A 21436-nucleotide genomic window follows, 5' to 3' on the forward strand; every position below is an offset into this window, starting at 1 on the left:
GTATTTAAATGTATGAGAGAGAGAGAGAGAGAGAGAGAGAGAGAGAGAGAGAGAGAGAGAGAGAGAGAGAGAGAGAGACAGTAAGTAGATGTGGCTCGTCCCCTGCATCCTGCATCTGAGAGAAGTCCTTTTGGCCTGTCATTCACCGTCCGCTTGTATTAGAGGCTGAAGGAAACCCCTGGGAGAGAGAGACACAGCCACAGAGAGACAGAGACGAAAACTCCAGGAATGACCGAGGGGAGGGAGGGAGGGAGGGAGGGATGGAGGGAAGAAGACAAAGACAGGGAGAGAAGAGACAGTAGAAGGTAAGGAGAAAGAAACCATGAGAGAAAGATCCTGTAAAGAGAGATGGCGGGGACAGCAACACGGAAAAGAAATGGAGGGATGAGTTAAAGACAAAAAGAATGGGCAAAAAGGACGTATGGGTGTCCTCCCCCAGGGTGATTTTGACTTCATTTCCTGCATTCTGATACACTTTAATGCACCAATTTATGGTGGGAATACCTTTATTTATCCTATGAGAAGGAAAACACAGATGCCATTCAAAATATATCAAAACTATAATGGAATACAAAGCAGTAAGGGACCTACAGAGACCTAAGCCTGGATCACAAAAGTTGACCCTAAAGCAACGAGGACAAAATAAAATAGCCTACTTATATTTGTGTTAAATGTGCGATTACTGGCGTCAGTGCAGGCGGAGCATTTTTGGGCCCGGTCGCTACGCACACACTACGCACGCCGAAGGAAAGATGAGAAAAGTCTCTTTGCATGTTCTGCAGCGTTAGTTCAGTTTGCTGTCACATTACTCAAGCCCGTATTTGTGAATACAAATAGCTGGCGTGAAAGTTCTGTCACAAAACTATGTTGTTGCGTATATCATTGCATTTTTAAGTGGGTATGTGGAAATCCTGGAGATTTCTTAGTGGGTATACTGCGTATACCTGCGTATCACGTAGACCAGTGGTTCCCAACCTTTTTTCCTTGGCGCCCCCCCTACTCATGTCTAAGAAAAGCTGAGCTCCTCCTGAAGTAACTCTCGAGATAGAGCCTTACTTTCTTTTTTGATACAGAGGAGTTATCAGCACTGTCACATTTCTCCGCCATGTTTCATTCATAAAATAGTGATGCCGTGGTGGCAGGAAAAATGAGGCTACAACAAAATATATAGTTTTCATACAGACTTTTGTAGACATTATATATTCTAGTATATTATCAGAATTTGTTTAACATGTGCAAATATTTTTTTTTACCTCAACCTCAAACCAGATAAAGACTAAAACCAGTGTGCATGGATGCCTGGAAAGTCTGTACTGCCGATCCAATGACATCCCTAGGTCTATCTGTCAAGGGCCAACCACATTGCGAGTTTAGAAATTGCATCCCAATCAAATGTCCAGGCCTAGGTTTTGTCATCCAATTACTGTACAGGGTCAATCTTTCCTTCAAACGTCCAATCACTGCAGGCGGCCAGTCTTTCCAGATCCTCGTGCTAACGTACGTCATTTGTTGACAACGTTCTGACAGCTCAGCAACTAGCGAGCTAGCTACTAACAGCACGGCAATCCACAGTGGGCAGTGGGCGGGTGGGAACCAATTAGAGATGGAGAAGAGGTCAGCTGGTCAGGAGGCAGCGCAGCATCTGGCGCCACTAGATTCTCGACAATGGCCTCCTCTCCCAAGGTATCAATAAAGCCTTCGTCCTCTTCCCCTTTTTTCCCCTTCTCCCCCTTCTTATACGGACAAATGTTCGCCAGCTTTAGCGGAGTTGGTAGAGCAGGCGCCTGTATGTAGAGGTTTACTCCTCGGCGCAGCGGGCTCCGGGTTCGACTCCAACCTCTGGCCCTTTGCTGCATATCATTCCAACGCTCTCTCCCCTTTCATTTCTTCAGCTGTCAATAAAGGCCTAAAAATGCCCCCAAAAAATTATCTTTTAAACAGTGCTATTGCTGATGGTTTGATTTGGTCAATAACATTAATGGAGAGTACTACAGAGCCTAAAAAAAAACAGTTACACAACATTTATTGTGGCTCTACGGGGGACTTTTTTAAGACCGAGAAAATAACTCAAGTTACATCACTTCAATAAACTTGTTTCGGGCTTTGATTTACTACAAATTTGCAACTGAAAGTCCGTGTGGAGGTTCCGAAAGACATGGCTGTTAAAGCCAATGAAGATGCGGTTGAAATGCATCATGGGAAGTGAGGGATACAGTGTTTCTGCAGCTCGACCCAAGGGACCAAAAGTCAGGATACTTCGCCCCCTCTGCTGCATCATATTTGACCATTATTATAGTAAAATACTGATTCATTGGAATACTCCTTTAAAAAAGACCTGTCATTTTTGTGTGTGTCTCTGACGGTTTGGCTCCCAGTAGGGCTCATTTGGCACACTTTCTGCATTGCTGCACCTCCCTGTGGTATCTTTTACGGCTGCCACCATTTACTAAGTACATTTATTTTTATTTATTTTTTATGATATTGGGGTATTTCTTAAATCATTCTTAATTGTGTCAGCTCCCCGACATTGCTTCAGGAGGTATTCGCACACCCTGGAGAGGTTTCATCTCCCCTTGCTGGTTCCAAAGCAGTTTATGGTAACCAGTCAGTTCTCAGGCAGTATTTTTGTTTCAATGATGACGATAATGATGATAGCGTTGACGAGCGGAACACGTCTTGATTGTGGACTTGTGCTTATGACGTGTGCGCATCTGCTATGCATCCTCGTTCATAAAGACTGCTGCTGCTTGGTTTACCTGTAAGATACCAGAAGAGAGAGGGAGAGAGAGAGAGGGGGAGAGAACATGTCTGAAGGTGTAGAAAGTTTGACTTTTGGCAGAAATAATATAGACTATGGCTATAGAGATATATAGCTAGATAGATAAATCGAATGATGATAGAATATGTGTAGACAAGGGGAGGGAAAACAAGGAAAGGAGAGAGAAAGCGAGAGAGAGAGAAAGAAGGGGAGAGAAAGAAGGAGAGATAGACAAAGAGAGAGAGAGAGAGAGAGAGAGAGAGGGGGAAGAGAACATGTGTGAAGGTGTAGAAAGATTGACTTTTCCAATCCAATCCAATCCACTTTATTCCTATAGCACATTTTACAAACACAAGGTTTCCAAAGTGCTGCACAGAAGACTCAGAACATACAAACACCACAGTGGACCACATAACTCGCACAGAGTTAAAAGCCAAAGAATAAAAATGTGTCTTTAGACGTGCCTTAAAACACTCAACTGTAGGGGCAGTTCGGACATGGAGGGGCAGGGCATTCCAGAGTTTAGGTCCAACCACAGAAAAGGCCCTATCCCCCCGAGTTTTAAGTCTTGACTTAGGGACCACAGGCTGACTTTTGACAGAAATAATATAGACTATGGCTATAGAGATAGATAGATAGATAGATAGATAGAATGTGTAGACAAGGGGAGGGAAAACAAGGAAAGGAGAGAGCAAGCGAGAGAGAGAAAGAAGGGGAGAGAAAGAAGGAGAGAGAGACAGAGAGGCAAAGAGCGAGAGAGAGAGAGAGAGAGAGAGAGAGAGAGAGAGAGAGAGAGAGAGAGAGGTGCTTGATAAAGTGGTGGGGCGGGGAGTGGGGCGGTCGGCACGCAGTGATTGGAAAATATCGAAGACGCGCACGCGCTAATCCGATGATGGGTCACAGTTACCAGGGGGAGGGGTCTGTAAAGAAAAGAAAAAAAAAAAAAGGAGTATAGGACCAGGGCGGGAGCATCTTGCGCTCGCGCGCCGCGTCCCTTCCTCTCGAGCCTTTTGTGTTCGAAACTCTCATATCTCACATATCAATAATTCAAGCGCGCGCGAGAGAGAGCAGACGGAGCTCCCCCCCCCACACACCCCGCCAACCCCCCCGCGCGCTATGAGTTCTACTGCCTCGTCACTCGTCCAGGGCCCCTCCGCACCGCGCGCGACTCCCGCTTCTTGTGTGTTTCCAAGTGACAGAAAACCTGCCGAGAAGTGAAGAAAAAGAGGGAAAGGGAGCAGGTGAACACTGGCGACTCGAGCGGAGATAACGGGGTTAACGAACTGCTTTTCAACAAAAAAAAAAAAAAAAAAAGAGAAGCCTAAAAAAGAATCCGTCTGGTTTCCCCTCAAAGAGACTGCGAGGGATAAACTGTTTGCAGAGGGCTCATTAAATCCAAGACAACGGAGTGGCATCTAGCTAGTTCATCTGGGGGACACGGGGAAACTCTTCCTACCTTACTTTTTTTTTTAAAAAAGGGGGGAATAGACCCGCGGCTTCACAAGGTTGTGAATACCACCCGAAGAAGTTCACCGTTCTTGTCTGGTATGTTGGCGTTTTGCCTGCTGAGTGCCGTGTGGCTCGCGGCGAGCCCGGCCCGCGCTCAGAACGAGACGGAACCAATCGTCCTGGAGGGGAAGTGCCTAGTGGTGTGCGACTCCAACCCGGCCGCGGACCCCACAGGCACGGCGCTCGGCATCTCGGTGCGCTCGGGCAGCGCCAAAGTGGCGTTCTCCGCGGTCCGGAACACCAACCACGAACCGTCCGATATGAGCAACCGGACCATGGTCATCTACTTCGACCAGGTAGGAGAAATAAATAGGCTGTCTATTCTGTTCCATTCGATTCTGTAAGGCCTAGCCACAACAACAACACAAATAAATGAAGCAAAGTACGTTTTAGATTGTTTTCAGTCAGTCTTGTCAGTTTAACGTCAAATAATTACTAGCCTACCTGACGAAGGAATTATGTTACATCGGTGGAACATGTGAAGTTTCAGAAGGTGTGTGTGCGTATTGCCTGGTGTGGCAGTTGTCAAATAACCTAGAGAAGACCACTTGAGCTACCAATAGATGGAAGAGTCAAATGTCACAGATTTGGTTTTAAAGAAACACCAGAAGCAAACAAAAAAGAAATTGGCCGTTTTTTTTTTCTGCGCCATTGGCCATAAATTACCTCCCGCAGACCAAATAAAAGGCTATGTGCAATGAGGGCTGAACTTTGTCCCGGAGCATATTGTGTAAAAAAAAAAAAAAGAAATATTAAGAACTTCATAAAACCAGGAATCAATGGATAGGCTACAGGCTACAGTGGCTGGATATAGCCTAATCGCGCAGCTGTATCCCGTGCACCTCTGGTAATGGACCGTCGTGGACTGCTGCGGGCAGCTCCATTCCAGATAACTGAAAGTGGAGAGGATTTGAGCCTTTTTTTATAGGCCAAACTGGTTGGGAAAGTAAATCCAAGTAGGAAAGTTGAATATTTCAACTTTCTGACCTGACAATATGGGACAATATGGGATATGGCAACTGACATCTCGCCAAATAATTTAGTAACGGCAGGTCGCGAGGGCGAGGTCCTACCCGCCTGCCGTTAAAGGTTAATTCTCTCTCAAACTGCCGTTCAATTACACGCCGTAGTCCGCCTCCACCCATAAAACCAGACATTTGGCCGCAGAAATGTATAATTAAAAATTACATTTAAAAGATTGATTGAGTTCCCTTGCATTTCCCATGAAGTTTGGAAGTTCTGACAGGGGGAAAAGCCTAGATAAAAGCAGAGTTATTCCACTACATCAGTTAATCTGAATATGTGTTCCGGGGCCAGAGGGACCCTTTAGAGTCCCCTATCAAAGAATAAGTGAGATATTAATTTTAATAGGCCATCCCAGAAAATATTCCTGAAAGAAAATGTAAAATGTGGGCTAAATAGGTTTAATTCTCTCCAAGTAAATTAAGACAGGTCAGTACAAAGTGAATCATATATTTTTGTTTGTTACATGAAAACATTTGAGATTTTCTGCTTTCTTAAGATGCGGGCTATGCCTTTGGTTGTGAAAGATGTCAGGATGTCCTTGTAATAAATTATTATGCACCTCTGTGATCCTGCACTGTGTGCAAATACTATGAAAGACATAAGCTGGAATTTTATCAATGGAATTTGGTCCTTTCTTTCTTTCTTTCTTTCTTTCTTTTTTTTAGGTTCTAGTAAACATTGGGAAGAACTTTGATGAGGAGAGAAGTACTTTCGTCGCTCAGCGCAAAGGGATTTACAGTTTTAACTTCCACGTAGTGAAAGTCTACAACCGCCAAATTATACAGGTAACGCCTTATTGTGTGTTTGTCATGTTTGTTTATGTGTGTGTCTGTGTGCGTGGACCACACCACGCACCCCCTAATATGCTGTTTTTCCCCTCACAAAACGTGACTATCAGCCGCACTGGAAGTCATTTTGTACATGTTTGAGATGCCTTTCCCGGGAGACAACGATGGAGGCGGTCGTTAACAGATGAAAGCTAGTCGCCCGCCACCCATCGGCCAAATCATAAATAATCAATACAAGCAGAGAGGACAGAGTCGAATCAAGCGTGTGTAGCCAGCAGGAGGACGGAGTGCTGTGGTGAGCCGTTTGCGCCAGCGGCTTCACTTTCAGCACCATGGACAGCGCCGTTTCCCTCTCAGTCTCTTCTTATGGAAAACAGGCAGCAGGCTGACTGAGATTTTTGATTATTCAAAAGATTAAAAACATTAAGTACACTTTGAACAGAGCAAACAGAGACAGACATTTTAATTTTCTCCCTCTCACATGGGTTTTATGTAGAAATAATAATACGGTTTTCACACACTGCCGGCAGGATGCCCCATCACAACTCTCCTTTCATCCTCTTAACAGCTCGTGCTCACGATGCCTTAGACGCAGTCTCCATATTCTTTTGATGTGTCAAGTGATAAAGTACTTGAGCCCATTTCCAGCATTTAACATGCACGTGATGATGCTTTACAAGCCACACAGCGTTAATTACAATGTATCTCTTGCAAATTAAACTGTTGTGTAATTATGCTTTTGGCTCCCCGGGGCTTTGGCATTATGTTTTTGCTACTTACGCTTTATTATTGGAGTCTTGAATTAATTAGCACTAGCAGCTGCAGTAACCACAACAGCAACAACAAGGAGGGCGGGCGGTATGTGAGGGGGAAAAGCTATGTCAAGCTCGGCGCGTACTCCCAGTCATCTTTGTGTGACTGAACGCAAATAGACCGTGGCTGGCTAACATGGCACTGAGGTAATTAAGTCTGTCATACCATGCAGAACACAATGGTGATAATGCCTGCCACATTAGTACTGTTATCTGAGCCAATTTGCTGTGTTCTCAATATGAAACTACAGCAAAGCTATGATATATTGTGAAACTGTCATTTTGATAAACTGACTTTTACAACCAGACTATTTAAGCAAGAGAACAGAACTTTAGTTTAAATCCTCTAAAGCCCTAAACGCTTTTACATAATATTTCAAAAGGGTTTTAGAAACTATAGGCTTGTTCTGTGTTGTGTCACGTTTCTGGCATGAAACAGGTGTAGGTTGTCCTCTCTCCTCCGAGCATCCAGCCTGTGTGCTGCTCACCCTCAACCTCTTCCACTCATCCTCCCATCCATCCATCCAGCGCATCTGCTGTGCTGAAAACTCCCACTGTTTGATTGCCTTAGAGGCAGCTACTGTGGTGCATGCAAGAGATGAGAGACAGCAGGGAAAGGAGAGCGGTAGGGATGTAAGGGGTGGGATAGAGAGGAAAGGATGAGAGTGAATGTAAAACAGTGACACGGGAGAAGAAAATGTGGAACGAGGGACAGAGGGGAAGGAAGTGAGATGGAGGAGAATAAAAAGGAAGTGAATAGAAAACGGGCAACAGAAATAAAGAGTTTACATGGAGAGCTGAAAAGGTGGGAGGGATTGGAGGGAGAGACAGGAGGAATAAGGGAAAAGGAGAGAGAAGAGGGACACATCAGAGAAGAACAAAGGATGGACAGGAAGGAAAGAGTGAGACGGTTCAGGCAGGGCGAAGAGAGAGATAGCAAGAGAGCCAGACATCATGAGTAACTATTGATCAGTGGATGCTGGGTAGATGTACAAAGGGAAGGAAAAAGAGTTAGCTCTTTCTCTCATCAGTCCTTTTCTGTGCACAGATCTGTTTATATATCTGTGAGGGGTGTGAAAAGTGATGTGGGTGTGAAAAAGCAGCTACAAACCTATCTCTCTCTCTTTGCCCAGCAATTACATATTGCAAATGAAATACAGTATATTCTCCGATCTAAAGGGAACTCCATCAGACTCATTCTCAGCTATGCCTAATACTTCCACTAATGGATAGCTTACTTGAATTATTTTTCTTCTTCTTAAATCACTTACAATATACATACCAAACACTTCCTTTTGTTACAAGGTTTCATTTTGGGTGCAGATGTTTACATTTCCTACAACTACTCTCTATTTGCAATAAAATTGAAACAGATTCATTCTACATCCCTCGGTGAACATGTTGTACCTGGAGCTTGGAACAGAGAGCTCACAGATCAGAAAGACAAACAGATGAGACGCTGGTAGGATATCAACACTCAATGTGAGGTGCTCTCTAAATAGATGGGTGGGTTTTTAAATCACACGTTTGTTTTTCACAGTTTTTTGAAGACCATTATATACTGTTTATTACATTAATGTATTAGACAGGGGTTGATGTGCCTCCTGTTAAAGAGATGTGTGGCAACTTAAACAGAATCAAAACATAAGCCAGCAGTTTTATTATTAGTAATCACTGTTATGCAGGGGCGGGGCTAGAAGGGGGGGCGCAGGGTGGCACTGGCCCCTGAAAATATGATTACCCCCCCAATCCACTGGGCTAGAGTGCTGTCAATCTGACAATTTCCAGTGGATCAAAGTGCTGTCACTTGGCTGCCTTTTCTGCCTGTTTTCCCAGCCCTTGTCACATGACCAATTCATGTTTCTATGATGACTATCCACATTTCTGATACCATAGAACTAGCACTTTTTTTTTAAAGTGGCAGACTGAGCCTACAGAAAATGTGTATTGTATTTGGATATACACTTTGTTTTAAAATGAAAAAAAGTGAAATTAATAATGAACGTGATATTTGATGTGATATTTTACATTGTTTTATTTAGCAGAATTACATTGTGTTGTTCTATCTTATCCAATAATTCTAAACAGATTTCTTAATGATGTATTCTGATAAAATGAATACCCCCTGGCCTTACCCCTTACTGATTATTGCCTCCCCCACCCCCCCAATCGCCGCTGCTGTTATGTTGATATTAGTTTTTTTTTTTTTTTTTTTTTTTAATGGCCTTCCATAGAGCAGTGGATCTAAATGTCAGAAAAGATAATTTAAAGAAAAAAAATATATGAGGCCAGGAGATGTAAAGGGAATGGAGAAAAAAAGATATTTATTTCAGTTTACTGTGGTTTTGCAGTGTGAATAAGTGATTGTTTTACAGCAGTACTTTTGAACACCTTGGCATTCATAAATGGCATTCATGAAGCCTTGGGTCACAGCAGCTCTGTAGTAGTGAAAGCTACACAAGGAGCACATCTAAAATGCCTTGTGTGTGTGTGTGTGTGTGTGTGTGTTAGGCCTTTCTGTGACTATCATTTTCCCATTGAGAGAAGAAAACCTAGAGGCGCCGCTTCAAGCTGTTGATAGGAGATTTTAACTTTTATGTACTGCTCTACGGGTTATGAGAACTTATTTCACATTTAGACCCAGAGCGGCTGCACCTGTCGGCAACAGAGTGGAATCCTTTCAACTCTTTTAGTACCAGTTTGTGCTTTGGTTTGCAATACGCACATTTTTATCCTCTAACTTGGGTCACCGGTCACCATTGTTGTAATGAGATATTTCACTCTGGGGAAAAGCAAACATGCTCCATTTTCAAATGCTGTGCAGTTCATTCAGAACAGCAAATACTCCCCCTATAAACTGTTGTGCATACTAAGGCAAGAAGATTGTTAGTAATATTAAAATGGTCTAATATAATGTCAATTTACTACAGTTATTCCATGCTGAAATGGTGTGTATAAATGTGTGTTAAGCATCAGAGTTCTTGTTAACTATATCATAATCTACTGATTAAACTCGTTACAATGCAGTTCATTTTAGAAGCTATATTTTGCATTTAATAATGGTAGATATATATCCTAGACTGTTTACATCTGCCTAAAGAGTTTTGCTTGTAAACAGTCATCATTCTGACGGCAACAATATACATACTAAAATATTACTAAATGGAAGGCAGATCATTGTTTTGGTTACATATATTTTTTTACAGCATACAAAGAACTGAAAGATCTAGAAAAACAAGTGACTAGCTACATAATTATATACTCTTTTTTTTTTTTATTAGCTATAATGAATGTTGTGTGTCATATGAAGCCGCTCTCTGTAAAATGGTGCGGTCACAAAGTGCTTACGCCGTATAAGCGCCACTTCATTAAAGTGTTGGTGAATTCTGTTTTGAAAACACATAGACTTTTTGAAGATTGATACATGAGATGAAACTCAGCAGAAGCCACATCCCTTCTAGACATCCTTAAATATCATCGAACAGTCTATTTCTTATAGTTGGATTCCCTATGCAGCTGTCCACTACAGCCTGCTTAACACTGGCTAAACACAAACATGTCAAACTTCTATGCAACAGGGAATACACATAATTACATTAATAAAATGGTCAAATATATACATTTTATGTTGCTCTTTAAGCCTATGGGCCCTATTTTAACGACCTAATCGCACAGCGTGAAGCGCATGGCGCAGGTGCGTTTAGGGCGTGTCCAAATCGACTTTTGCTAGTTTGACGGCGGAAAAAAAGGTCCATGCGCTGGGTGTGCTTGCGACTTACAATGACTTACAAAGATTCATAACAGCTACAAGTGTATGCACTATACAGGATTTACCATATTATACTTGGAAATGATAGGTCAAACAGCAAACAGCCACCCACAAATAGTCTATAAACAATGCATAATAGGGTAAATCCTGTATAGTGCATACACTTGTAGCTGTTATGAATCTTTGTAAGTCATTGTAACACGCATAGTGTGTCTGCTCTGTGCATAAGCCTAGGAGCATTTTACTAATGCGCTGTTAAAATAACAATGAAATGCTGCGCAATTGACTTTAGACCAGGTTTTTGTTGGTCAATGGCGCGATCACTTCCCACTGCCTCAAGATAGCAATACGCCAAGAATGCACCTGAACACACCTCCCTGTAAGACCAGCACTGCACCTGCTGCCCTTTGCTGTGTGTCATCCCCCCATCTCTCTCCCCCTTTCATATCTATCCACTGTCACTATAATAAAGGGAAAAGCCCCCAAAAAATAATCTTAAAAAAAAAAAAAAAAAAAAAAAAAGTACTGCGTCAAAAGTAGCATATGATGTGCCAAACAGACAGGGAAATATCAGAGTTTTTGGTCTAGAGCAGTGGTTCCCCAACAGCCCTGTCTTCATCAATTCCCAATGTATGTTCCTTATGTATAACAATATTCAATTTAGAAAAGTGGATATTTTTAATTAATAATAATTCATACAATCGAACTGTCAATAATAAGGTTGGTTTGGTCAGCAATCACACTACTACTAGCCTAGTAGGTTACTACTACTTGGAGTGAAGCTGAATGTTTATCCATTACTTTTGGCTTGTAGCTTATTTAACCGTTTCTCCATTACTTTTAGCTAATCATTTAACAATATTTAACAATGTTAAAACATTACTTCTAACTAGTTATTGATTACTTTTAGCTAAACGTCTGGGCTCGCTTGCTAACTAGTTTTCACACGCTCTTATTTAAATGCAACATGTAGTGTTCAGGGTTACAGTTGACTTAGTCTTGCATTGCCACCCCTTCCTCTACAGCGCTGCGAAGGAAGGTCTGGCTAGTCCACACAGCATTCTGGGATGGGAGAGAAATGTGCTCTGGTTTATTGGCATTTCTTTAAACCAATCACAATCATCTTGGGCTTCGCAAAATAGCCTCAGAAAGGAACTTGTTTTGGTGGAACATGTGTACGTTCAAAAGTTCAAAACTCAGATTGGACAGATAGTCTAGCTAGCTGTCTGGATTTACCCTGCAGAGATCTGAGGAGCAGTTAACCATAGTCCTCAGAAATCCACCTGAGTTTAAATTCTATAGACTGGGACTAGGATCAGTGTAATAAAGTGACACATAATTGACTGATTTAGTGACAAAAACACAACATCTCCAATCATTCATATCTTTTAGTCTTTAGGCATTATCTGTGGCCACCTCAATATTACTCATATGGTGATTAAGACCAACTGCGCCTCAGAAATTGCACAAAGTGAGAACAGCTGAGTGTTTGAGGGAAGTGAGTGGCCAGCAGTGTGGTGATGTGTTGCACATGAAAACTCGTGAAATAGAATGAGCAGCATTAATTGTGCTATGAGAGAAAAACAAAATGTAGAAATACACCAGTCCTCCGCTACCGGCTCAGACAGTGTTCCTCTTACACAGTGGAGATGCAGGGAAATGAGAAGCAAGTCAAAGCCACATAAATAAACACCTTATCTGTTCCTGTGTTCTCCTGCCTTTGAAAATGGTGAAAGGAGAAAGCGTGAGGAAAAAGACTGGATAATGATGTTGGTTTGTAATTTATAGAGACAGTATAGTCTGGGCGTTGTAAGGCCTCACACACAGACACTGTATTTTAGCTGAATTAATTGTAAATTTGTATTTTAGCTGCTTGTGTGTGAGCTTGTTTTAAGGATGAATACAGCATAGATAATTCTTCGGTGCGAAGGTACAGTCATTTTCAGCTGTGTTAGTGACATGGCTTAGGGATTGGCCTGTCAGTCTCACTGGGTGGATTAAATGTTAAGATAAGATGAGATAAGATTTGTATTGTCCCGAAGGAAATTTGTCTTGGACAAACAAATAGTATCTGCTGTTTAAGGAATTCAACACAACATAGTGCAGACATACATACAGACATACATATGTACAAGTACATAGACACAGACTGTTACATCACTCTGCATGGACATGCTCATGTTGCATGCAAAGAGTGCCACTAGCCAACAAAATGGCACATTGCCCGTTGTACAACATTTCATAATAGTCGTCATATTAGGTGCAGTAAGGGTTAGCCACCTTATCAGCATAAAATCCTCGTAAAAGAAAAGTAAAAATTGACATGTGTGTGTTTAAAGAAACACGCTGACTTATTGTGACTTTAGCTTATTCACCGTATCCCCCAGACTTAAATAAGTCCATACATTCCCTTCTCATCTCCGTGCGTGTATTAACTCTAAACGTTTATGACATAACACTTCTTTTAGTAAGTGTCATTCGGTTTTTGTCATGACAAGTTATGGTTAGGTTAGGGTTCATGAATCATGACTGTGTCATGACAGTGTCATGTGTTCATGACAGTGTCATGTCACTCTTATGTAGATACCTTCAAGTAAAGTGTTACCCTATCCTTATTCAAGGATTAGAACATGGATTTGAATTGCCAGTTTTTCTTTTAATAAGCATGGCACATTGAATCTGTGATATGTAAATTATTCCAGCATTTATCTTATGAACTAACAGTAAATATGATAATGAAAAGAGGAATAAAAAATGGCAAACCAAAGATCCAACTAAATATTGCACATTCGATTAATCGCGGTCTTCACGATTAGCTAATCGCATTCTTTCAAATCGCGATTTCGATCCTCAGCCCTACTCCAGAGCATGAAGCCTACTGACTTTGTTGATTGCTTGACTTTTCGTCTGGTGCCACCAGCAGCTCAAAGTTATCTTATCTTATCTGACTGGGGACCTGTGTTGGATGTTGTACCCCCTCCCTCTCTCCTTGTTTCCTGTCTGTCTCTTCAATACTATCCAGTATAAGCTGAAAATGCGCAAAAATAGTATTTAATAAATTATAATTTTTTGATCCATATTAGCGCTGTATCGGGGCCTTGTTAGCAAAGGAAAACTGAGGGTTGTTATGTTGGCCAAGAGGATGCATGTGAGAAGACACCTTAAGCATGAAGTAGGGATGCACCGATATGAACATTTTGGCCGAGACGACACACTGCACTCGCGTTTTCCTTTTTTCGTCCAGACCGCAGTCATTGCTGATTCTTTACTTGAGCATGTAAATCCTGTGATGTGTCAGTGCATCACAAACTCCACATGGCCAAACAAAATGAAAATTCACACACCATATAATATATATAATAATCATAGTCTGTTGACATTGGCCGATGTATAAAAAATAATTAACATCGGCCAATACTGATGTGAATGCCGATATATCGTGCATCCCTAGCATCAAGACTCATTTCCTCATTGAAACTTGATAAAAGTAATACTCCACAGCAGCTCCAGAGGTACATCAGTGTGGCATTGGGCAGTATATCAATATTATATCTATATTGTGATATGAGACTAGATACCGTCTTAGTTTTTGTTTATCGGAATATCCTAATATGATATAAGTTTAGTCTTTTCCTGGTTTTAAAGGCTGCATTACATTAAAGTGATGTACCTTTCTGAAAGTCTAGCTGGTCTATTATTTGCCTTTAGTCATGATATTCGCTTTACTGATGATTATTTATAAAACATTTGAGTAACAATATTTTGTGAAAGCACCAAAATTCAACCCTATAATATTGTCCTCATATTGATATTGAGTTATTTAGTCAAAAATACTGTGATATTTGATTTATCTCCATATTGCCCAGCCCTACATCAGTGTGACATTACCAATTCAACCTTTGCAAATGTGCTTTATGTGCCTATGTGCCTTTCTCAATGAAGTGGTATTCATTGATGGTCAACCACCACCAATAGGAATCCAGGAATGAATGATTCCTTTGGTTTACTTTTTAAAAAGTAGCCTATTCCAAAAGGTCAAATATAAAAACTTACCTGTCAGTTCTTATTGGTTCCTTTGTCTACCATGACATTTTAATGGATTTATTAGGGGGTAGATACGGTGGTGTGGCTGGTCCATTAAAATCATCTATTGTCAGACGTTGAAGGAGCTGATTAGACAAATGTGTGTTCTTCCTTAGTGAAGTATATCAAGTCAGAGTTTTAAGCAGAGATGGATGCAAAGACAAAGAAAGAAATATACTGAATATATTTGTCAAAACATGTTTCTCCCAATGGTGTAGGTGAATTGAATGTAATTTATATGTACATTCATGCATAAATCATCTAGTGGAGAAGCAGTTTTGTGTCTGTACACCGTATTGTGTGGTTTACTTCTAACAGAGATGAAGCCTCTCTTCTGTTTTTACAATATATGTCATTGTCTGCGCACACACACACACACACACACACACACACACACACACACACACACACACACACACACACACACAAACGCACAGCAAGAGTCCGCAGATGCTTGCTTTCATATTTATCCAACCAGCCTCCGCTCAGTCTCATTCAGTTTGGCAGAACATTATAGAAAGCGTAAAAGAGAGGAGTTGTGAGAGAAAGTATTCTTTGAATATGTATTGTCTTATAATTGAACAAGATTATTACAAAGACCCAACAAAAGTGAGTCATTGGGACAAAAAGCCTACATTTACATTTCTTGCCAACTGCTCTTTTGACCTAATGTAACGTTTAACTTAATCACTCGGCTTAGATCAATAATTCAACATAAAATACTTGCTAAAAGTTACACCCTAGACACTTTAGGAAGACAATGCAATAAGTCTTCCTGAAGTGTCTCAGGTGACTATTGTATTGCTTGTAAAAGTTAGTGGAAACCTCATTTGAGTCAGCTTTCATAATGAGTAGTAGTAAAAACATGGTGCTGACATCAGGCTTTCAGAAAGCCTAACAATGTATAAACAGGCATGCGGCTTGAGGGTTGTGCATTTAGTGTAAAAAGCATAGAGAAGTCTTTCAGTTGGTCTGTCACACAAATCACTCCTGTCCATATCTGTGTGCTGCATCACTAGCTGTGTTGGTAAGACAGCTGGACTGAACATTGGCAGTTTTGCTGGAGAGATCTTTCTTTCATCAGATTGTACCTTCAGTTCTGATTGGCCCTCATTTAATAAGCAATTCCAACGCTAATCTAAGCTGTGTTCAACAACTCAGTGTTTATCACTCAGTCTTTGTGGTACCTCAACCTCTTGCTTGGACGACAGTTATGCTCAGTTCAGTGAGCTACATTTTGTGTTGCCTGACAGTACTATGGTAAGGTGACTTCTGGTTAGGGCTACCACAATATTGGAAAAAAACTGACATTGTTTATATATTTTTCCTGCGATATATTTTGCGATATAAAAAAATACTGTAATTTTTACAAGATGACAAAAAAAGCTCCATTTTGGAAATAATAAATGATTCTCGACTACTGGGGTGATTTTGTAGGGGAGTGCATCTATCTAGAAAATAAAAATGAAAAAGTAACTTTTTTTTATGTGAACCATCCTTTCTTGAACTTTTATGCTTCACAAACACAAAAGCACGAGAGCGATGTGACTACTCTTCTGAAGTGATTTTGCAGAGGGAAATTAGGTAGTTAAATACACTGGTTGACTCACATGGCACCATTGTTTTCATATAATACTATCAATCCAGGTTGAAGTCAATTATATTAATAATGCATGCATGTTGCTTCCTCTAAATTTCAGGTTGTGTTCAACTAGCGGGGCCTGCTTTGTTTGTTTGATAAATTGATCAACATTGATTGTGATTGGTGGTTGCCTGTTTATGCAGAGCCTGCATGTCATGCACTAGCAACACTCTCTGCGTATCCAATAACCCTTAAATCAGTGTAAATTGCGTTACATCAGACGCAGACGTCTGTGTTTAGCTTTGCAGCTCCGAACCGTAACGTTAGTTGGGACAGAGCCTTTGATTCTTAAGGCTAACTATATTAGCTTTAGCCTGGCTGGTAGCAGCTTTCTGGCAACTCTGCGGTGAAAAATGGCCAGGCGACATAAAACCGACTGCTGTAGGCTCACTACCCATGATAAAGCATGTGCATCACTGTGTCTGCGCCAGCTGCCACTTGCGGTACTTTTCTACCTCACTTCCCATAACAAAACCCTGTTGCACACTGCAACGATAGTGATCTGGCCAATACGTCAACGTACCGGACATTTCAACAGTGGCAGATGTTCATAAAGACAGTTTGACCTCATCCAGTTGGCCCAGAATTGCCATACCTACCCAGCTGTTCATCGTTCATTATTCATTGTCAGGTCTTGTTATTCAAATAGAATGGTAGTGATATACTAGGGATGTCACGAGAACCGGTACTTCGGTACCAAAATTCTGAAAACGTACTCATTTTTCCACAGTACCGTAGGAGAGGAAACTTCGGAGGGAACCAGCTACTAGATGGTTCGATTAGTCTTTCGTAGTATGTACGCCTAACGTTAAAAATGTTCTAGACTGCCGCTAAATGCTGAAGAAGAACGGAAAAACAGCGAATAGCCCCTCATCTCCCTGTACGGCTTGACCGTATTCAGCTTCTGGCTTTACCGCACATCTACGGCGGCGGCTTTCACGACTTCACCTGGAACTCCCAAACCGCAAGTGAGTCTATTTCTCTCTGCCATTGTCTATCACAACCTAACGTGTGCTCTAATAGCGCTTGTTTTAACGGACCTATATAACATCAGTTGACTTTTACCAGCCCGGTTCTTTGTGAAAAACAACAACTGCAGAGAGAAACAGACGTAACTACTGTTAACATGCTTGCTGTCTGGGAGTTCCAGGTGAACTTATGAAAGACGGTACCATACGTTGGCTGTGTGGTGACGCCAGGCTTCAGAGCAACGGGCTGTGGGGTCCAGAAGACTGACATTTTCGTTTTTGTAAATCACACTCTCCTTGCCCCCTACACTCCACACCATAACAGAAAGTTGAAACTTAAAGAAAATCGGTACCGAATACTAGATTTTTGGTATCGTGACATCCCTATGATATACTATAACTGCAGTCCATTTATCATTTCATATGGTCAGAGTGGTTGGTTCTGATAAAGGAGTTGGACGGAGCTTAGATGACAGTAAAGTACAGTACAGAGACACAGTAAAATTACAACTGATGACTTTTAAAATATTGTATTGACTTTCTAAGGAGGGCCGTGACGGTTCCCCACTGCTCAAGCACAGACAAGTGCAGACAGTCCAACTGCCAGTGTTAAAGTAAGTCAATGGGTCAACACAAGAGGTATCAATAATGGAAAACATCTCTCTGTGTTTCCAGTCAACTGCTGAAACAAAAGCCACACAGCAAGAGGCACACACATGATCAATGTATGTAAAAAAAAAAATGCTATGTTTAGTGCCTGGTTGTTTAAGATTACCTATGCAAATTAAAGCCACAGTCTGTCAGTTAGAATAGCTGGAGTGCAGTGTGTGTGTGTGTGAGTGTGTGTGTGTGTGTGTGTGTGTGTGTCTACAGACTGTGTCAACGCTGCAGATGGCAGTTTGTGATTTCCAGCGTTTTTTTTTTTTTTTTTAGTTATAAAGCAGTGATGTAACAAAGACAATATTATGCGGGACATTATTTTATAATGATTAATTTTCTTATTTGATTCATTTTCTTCTCAGTTGAAACAGAGTAAGTATGAAGCACTGTCTTTTTGTATTTGTCTCAAATAATGAACTGCTCTAGGTTTTTTGGTGTGTTCGATGTAAATGCTATTAAGGGCCATCTAATCTTGTTGAAGTTCTCAAAAGACTTATCTTAATACATTTCCTCTTCTGGTGAGTTTTGACATTTGACAGCTGATCAGGCAGTTGCGTGTTTTAAAGACTAAGTATGATGGGTGAACGCTTTGTCCGGTGGTTTCCTCAAACTAATGATGTTGTTCCCTGAGGCAATACTGATGAGTTATATTGTAAGCTGTTGTTGTGCCCTGGTCCATAATGTTATTACGGTAGTTGAGTAAACTTCTGACCTTAGCTCTGGTTGCCTTCCATCCCTTTGCATAATTTTTGCTTGTGTTTTTTATTCTAATTACTTACAGACTTCTTGAAACTTTTCGAAATGAATACATCTAATGCTGTGTTTACAAAGGATCAAAGCAAAGGTTCTGTCTAACTTTGTCCTCCAGAGGCAATCGCTTTCCACAGCACTTTCTCATAAAAAGGGCTGTAGTGCAAATACTATTAAAAAAAAAATTGTCGGGTTGTCTACAGAGGACTCTCACAGACCAGACTGATCTCATAAAGTGGCGTATGTATGACACGCCAGTTCGTATGCCATTTTGGCGTGTTATCAAGACGCATAATCGCCTTTTAGCGTGTTTTTCAACGCCGTTCGGCTGGCATTGACCTACATTACGTGTGAATTTTTGCCGTAGCGAGTAGTGTGAAGAGACATCCGCGGATGAATAAAACACAGGACTTTCACCTACGCGTCCCGCGTGTGGCGTTTTTCAGCCGTTTTTTTTGTAAATGTTTTTTTTTAAGCCTTCCCCAATGTTTCTTTCCTAAACCCAACCGTTTATTGTTTTCCTAAGCATGTGACGTTGGTCACCGTTGTGGTTTTGTCGTTTTCTTTCATGTTTTTGTATTACTAAAGCCTTTCCCAATGTTCTTTTCCTAAACAAGCACTTTTTTTTTTACAAGTGTGTGACGTTCTCGCGATAGTACGGCGACGCCACGTTGTGTGTATGTAATCTATTCAAATCTATCCAAGTACCGATTTGAGTGAACACTTTGTTTACACACTGGCAGGTTGTGACATCTCTTAAACAATAAGCTAGGAAAAAGGCTGAAAAAACCCCGCAAATTCACAGTGGACTCAATTTCAAAAGCTCATAATAAAATACAATTCCAATACATTGGTTGTTTATGGATGCTCTTAACGTCTTTATAGCAACACATAGGGGTGGGAATCACCAGAGGCCTCACGATACAATATCATCAAGATACTTGTGTCATGATACGATATTATTGCGATTTCAAACATAATTAATATAATAATAACGCAATTTATGACCTTGTTTCCAACTTCAAATTTTTTTCTCACTGCTGTGCGCTTTGGCTAGAGTGAAAAGTGAGTCATTTCTTAGATGACTGATGTCCAGTGTTTTCAATTGAACTCTTTAAATCGGATGTATTGAGGGAAACATAAAGATTAAAACCTGCCACACTCTGCTGGCAGAGGTAAAGAGGCTGCAGTGATCTCTGCATCACTGATGGAGGATAAGGACACTAGAAGACTGAAGAAACAGTGACACTGTCTTTTGTTTGCAGTAGCACTCTCTGCAATGGGACTTTAGGATATGGAGCTTGCAGGGAATCTGTTGTAATGCCAGTGACATATACAACACTTGTCTGGGATGATGGTGGCTGTGGAACAATGACTTTCACTGTATAGAATGTAAATAATTGGCAGATCCTGAGTGGAGCTGCCTTGACATTTTTTTACTTTTTATTATGTATTTACTAATGCTGTTATGTAATAGTTATTCTCAGTCCCCTTAGATTTTCTTTATTCTCACCGCAGTGGTAATGTAAAATCTCAGTAATTACAGAGCATCTCACTTTCAACAGACATACTGCACACAAACATCCTATTAATATATTTGGGATATTCAGGCATTATAACATGTCTTCCATTTATGGACTAATTCCATCTCAAATGAGAAAAACTGCTTATTAAAAATGGTTACAAAACAATGCACCGCTGAGAGTTGCAGGGTGATAATTGCGTTTCTGGATTGTATTCCTAGGAAGCACCTACTGTGCGTTTCCAAAAGGTGGGTTTTCAGCACAGAACAGAAATCTGAAAATCAAAAAGCTTCTAGAAACGACTAAATAGACACACACAAGTTGACCTAAATAAAATCTCCTGGCCAGCACAGATGTTCCAGATTCTAATAATGAGAGAGCCTTACAGCAGGAAAAACTTTTTTCCTCCCAAAATGCAAAGCATGTTGCTAGAAATTATGACACCATGTCCACACTGAAACTGTTGGCAGCAGGCGACTAGCTGTGTAAAGAAGCACCACTACAATCCTGTGCACAATAGTGCTTTATTGATTGCTATTTGCCAGCTGAGTCCTGTCAATCAAAGAGCACTGTTTCAGCAGGAACCCTATAGTTCAGTGATTCCCAACCAGGGGTTGTGTCACTTTATTACACTGATCCTAGTCCCAGTCTATAGCTGTAATTGCAACATACATTGTTGTTGTTGTTATTGTTGTTGTTGTTGTTGTTGTTGTTGTTGTTGTTGTTGTTGTTTAACAGTAAAAACAGGGATTCTGTCCTCAAGTATAGTTCTTATTCTGTTCTTTGGAGCTACTGATGATGAGTAAAGATTCTGCTGATACTAGCTCAAACGCTGCATGTTGCAACAATAAATTATTGTTAATATAACATTAAAGGGTTGGTAAGCCTTTATTGTGAAACATCAATAGTAGGTGGCGACTAGTCAGGTTAGTGTTTAGAAGTTTACAATCTATACAAACAGTAATTTTGTACTATTTTGTTACAGAAGGCCTCTGTGTCACTTTGACTTTGGTGTTGCCATATGGTGTAAGACTATTATAGTCTATTTTATACTATATGTTGTATTATACTATATGATCAATGTATCTTATGTCCATTGATTGAGTCTTTTTTCCCCCCAGAAACAATAATTTATATATATATATATA

General features: G+C 40.8%; 1 protein-coding gene across 1 annotated transcript in view; it reads left to right on the forward strand.

Moving 5' to 3' along the window:
* The first annotated feature begins 4302 nt into the window (after positions 1 to 4302).
* The window catches only part of cbln1 (cerebellin 1 precursor), a 28836-nt gene continuing 11702 nt past the window's right edge, over positions 4303 to 21436 (forward strand). The window contains exons 1-2 of the mRNA XM_028586031.1: positions 4303 to 4563; positions 5959 to 6078. Of these exons, the coding sequence (XP_028441832.1) occupies positions 4306 to 4563; positions 5959 to 6078 (378 nt within the window). The 5' untranslated portion in view covers positions 4303 to 4305. The remainder of the gene's footprint in view (positions 4564 to 5958; positions 6079 to 21436) is intronic.

The sequence above is a fragment of the Perca flavescens genome, chromosome 8 (genome assembly GCF_004354835.1).
Source record: "Perca flavescens isolate YP-PL-M2 chromosome 8, PFLA_1.0, whole genome shotgun sequence".
Lineage (NCBI taxonomy): Eukaryota > Metazoa > Chordata > Actinopteri > Perciformes > Percidae > Perca > Perca flavescens.